Source organism: Ambystoma mexicanum, chromosome 7q (assembly GCF_040938575.1).
Source record: "Ambystoma mexicanum isolate Mex_15411 chromosome 7q, UKY_AmexF1_1, whole genome shotgun sequence".
Taxonomy (NCBI): domain Eukaryota; kingdom Metazoa; phylum Chordata; class Amphibia; order Caudata; family Ambystomatidae; genus Ambystoma; species Ambystoma mexicanum.
Genome location: NC_090941.1, coordinates 1,054,848,325 through 1,054,850,987, shown reverse-complemented (window position 1 = coordinate 1,054,850,987; position 2,663 = coordinate 1,054,848,325). Strand labels below are relative to the sequence as shown.

At 46.6% G+C, this 2,663-nt stretch overlaps 1 protein-coding gene across 1 annotated transcript; it reads right to left on the bottom strand.

The window, feature by feature from the left end:
- Positions 1 to 616: 616 nt before the first annotated feature.
- Positions 617 to 1,555, bottom strand: LOC138528151 (olfactory receptor 52J3-like). The gene has a single exon (XM_069639603.1). The coding sequence runs from the start codon at positions 1,553 to 1,555 to the stop codon at positions 617 to 619; it is 939 nt and encodes a 312-aa protein (XP_069495704.1).
- Between the last annotated feature and the right edge of the window lie 1,108 nt (positions 1,556 to 2,663).

The following is a 2,663-nucleotide window of genomic DNA, read 5'->3' as shown; positions in this document are numbered from 1 at the left end:
TTGAACCTATGGCTGAACAGTAGTCTTAACAGTGCCTTTGTGTATTACTTCAATACATTAGTGCTATGTTTTCTACTTACCTGTGTTGGTCCTTTGATTTACTATTTCTGCTAAGTGTTAACTATTCTTCACATCAGTGCCCCTTCCTCTTTATAGTTCAGCCTTGATGCTTGGTCTATGCTACTTAACAGAGTCCTGTAGCTCAACTGGGGTTGTTGCAACCTTTCTAACCCTGAGTCCTGCCACAGGCAGTGACTTTGAAATGCCCTCTTAACATCTGGCATCCATCAGTGACCGTTTTTAGATAGTCCCCATTAAGAACATGTATCACAGATTGCATATGGGTTAGGCGGTGCTAAGCATGTATTAATATTAATATGCAATTGGTAGGCACGAAAAAACTGCATTGTAAATCAGATCACAGTTTCAACATATGCATTCAGGCTGATTCCATGCAGAACATATTTCTAGCCGCCCTTCACGATTCATGTATTAGATACTAAATAAAAGGGAGAATGTAGGAACATGAATAGGGTATTTTAACATTCCAAAAAAGGGTTCAATTGTCTTGGAGCAAAGACTGTACTGGCAGTGGAGCGATCATCCAAGCAGGACCCTATGTTTTTCCCAGTGGGAGCATTTGAAGCACAGCCTTCCGTATTTCCTTCATTTTTGCTCCATAAATTAAAGGATTTGCCACCGGTGGGATAAGGAGGTAACACGTCACCACAATGATGTGAACAGAAAGTGGGATGCTGTTATGGAGGCGGTGCAAGGCAAGGGAAAAAACAATGGGTACATAGAAAATGGACATTACAGAGACATGGGCAACACAGGTGCTGAATGCCTTGCGGCGATCTCCCTTTGGCAGACGCAGAACACTTCTGATGATCTGAGTGTAAGAGACACCGATACAAGGAAAATCCATTGCTGCGATGGAAAGGGAGGCGGCCAGACCATACAGGTTATTCACGGTGACGTCAGCGCAGGACAACTTTGCCACAGCGATGTGTTCACAGAAGGAATGGGCAATGTACCTGGTACAGAATGGGAGTCTATGTGTTATCAGAGGTAATGCAGTAGTCAGGGACCCGGCTCTGATCAGGATAGCCAAGGCTAATTTTCCAATGAGTGAATTTGCTACAATAGAGGGGTACCTCAGGGGGTTGCAAACAGCAACATAGCGGTCAAATGCCATGGCTGAAAGAATGCCCGATTCCACACTGGCAAAGGTATGTATGAGGAACATCTGAACCAGGCAGGCATTGAATGGGATTTGTTCAGCCTTGAACCAGAAGAGAGCCAACATTTTAGGAAGAATGCTTGAGGATAGAACCAGGTCAGAGCAGCAGAGCAGCGCAATTAAGAAGTACATGGGTTGTTGGAGGCTTCTCCCTGTTTTAATGGCCAACAGAAGGGTGCTGTTTCCCAGCACAGTGACAATGTAGACACCACACAGCGGGGCAGCAAACACGGGGTGGAAATCCTCCAGTCCAGGGATGCCAATCAAAATGAACGAGGAAGGGGTGAATCCGGTGCGATTGGCTAAGGTCATTATGCTTTCCTCTGTATCAGGTATCATCAGAGTTCTTTTAAAGCATGGCTATGAAAATAAGCAAATGTTACAGTGATTCATTGCAAGTTATTCTTTTCCTTAGCATGATCCACCATCCCCTGCTTTTCAGCCGGCCCTCCCATATCTGGGCTTCCTATATTTACTCTGCACCATGTAAACCTCTGGTCACTGACTACTGCAATAATATAAAATTGGCAAATCTCCGAAAATACATCATGTGCCTGTTGGTGTTGGCTGAAGGAAGGGAGGTGTTAGGATAGTTAGGCTTTGAAGGAAGGGAGGTGTTAAGGGTGACTCTTTGTCCTCTTGGAGTGTGTATGATGAGTGCCTGAGTAGTGATGTCATGAATGGAGTGTTTGGGTATGATTGGTTGGAATGCTGTGTGGTGAGTGTTCCACCCAGGGACAGTTGAGATGATGTAGCCTGGGTGGTGGGAGCCAGTGGGCTCCAATCTGATCCTGTAACTACTAAAGAATCTCCTGATGACACCTGATTAAAGTAACACTTCTGGCCTCCAACGTGTCCTTTACCCAGCTGACCCCGCCTAGGGTCATAACATATATTGGCGACGAGGCATGGTCTTGATCAAGGCGGACCCTGAGAAGAAGCTGGATAAGACAGGTACCTGCATGAATGGGGCCAGACATTGGGAGAAAAGGATGAGAGAGAGGAGAAAGGACTGCTGCGGGGGGTGCAGCACAGGATCACAGAGACTGGAAAAAAGGAGGGGGCCCACTGCCCCCCATGATGAGTCCCACCACCCAGGGGAAAAGAGGGTGTCTCCAGTGGCTTTCAAAAATGGTAACAGATAATGGCACCCGGTAACATGAGAGGTGGTGTTTTAGTTTCCACGCAATGTAACCCAAGAGACTGTTCCTGTTGGCACTACAGGGTTAAAATGTTTGTGCCAGAAGTCGCTCTTGTTGTACCAGGGAGAGGCGCCAGAGACACATCTGTCACCGCTGGTGTAGAGCTGAGGTGGAGCTAGGAAGTGCAGGCTCTAAGAAGTGAAGAGTGTGTCTTGCCTGGAGAGCCGTTAAATCAATAGTATGCTGAGACTGACGATGTTATGTGAGTGAGGAGCCGT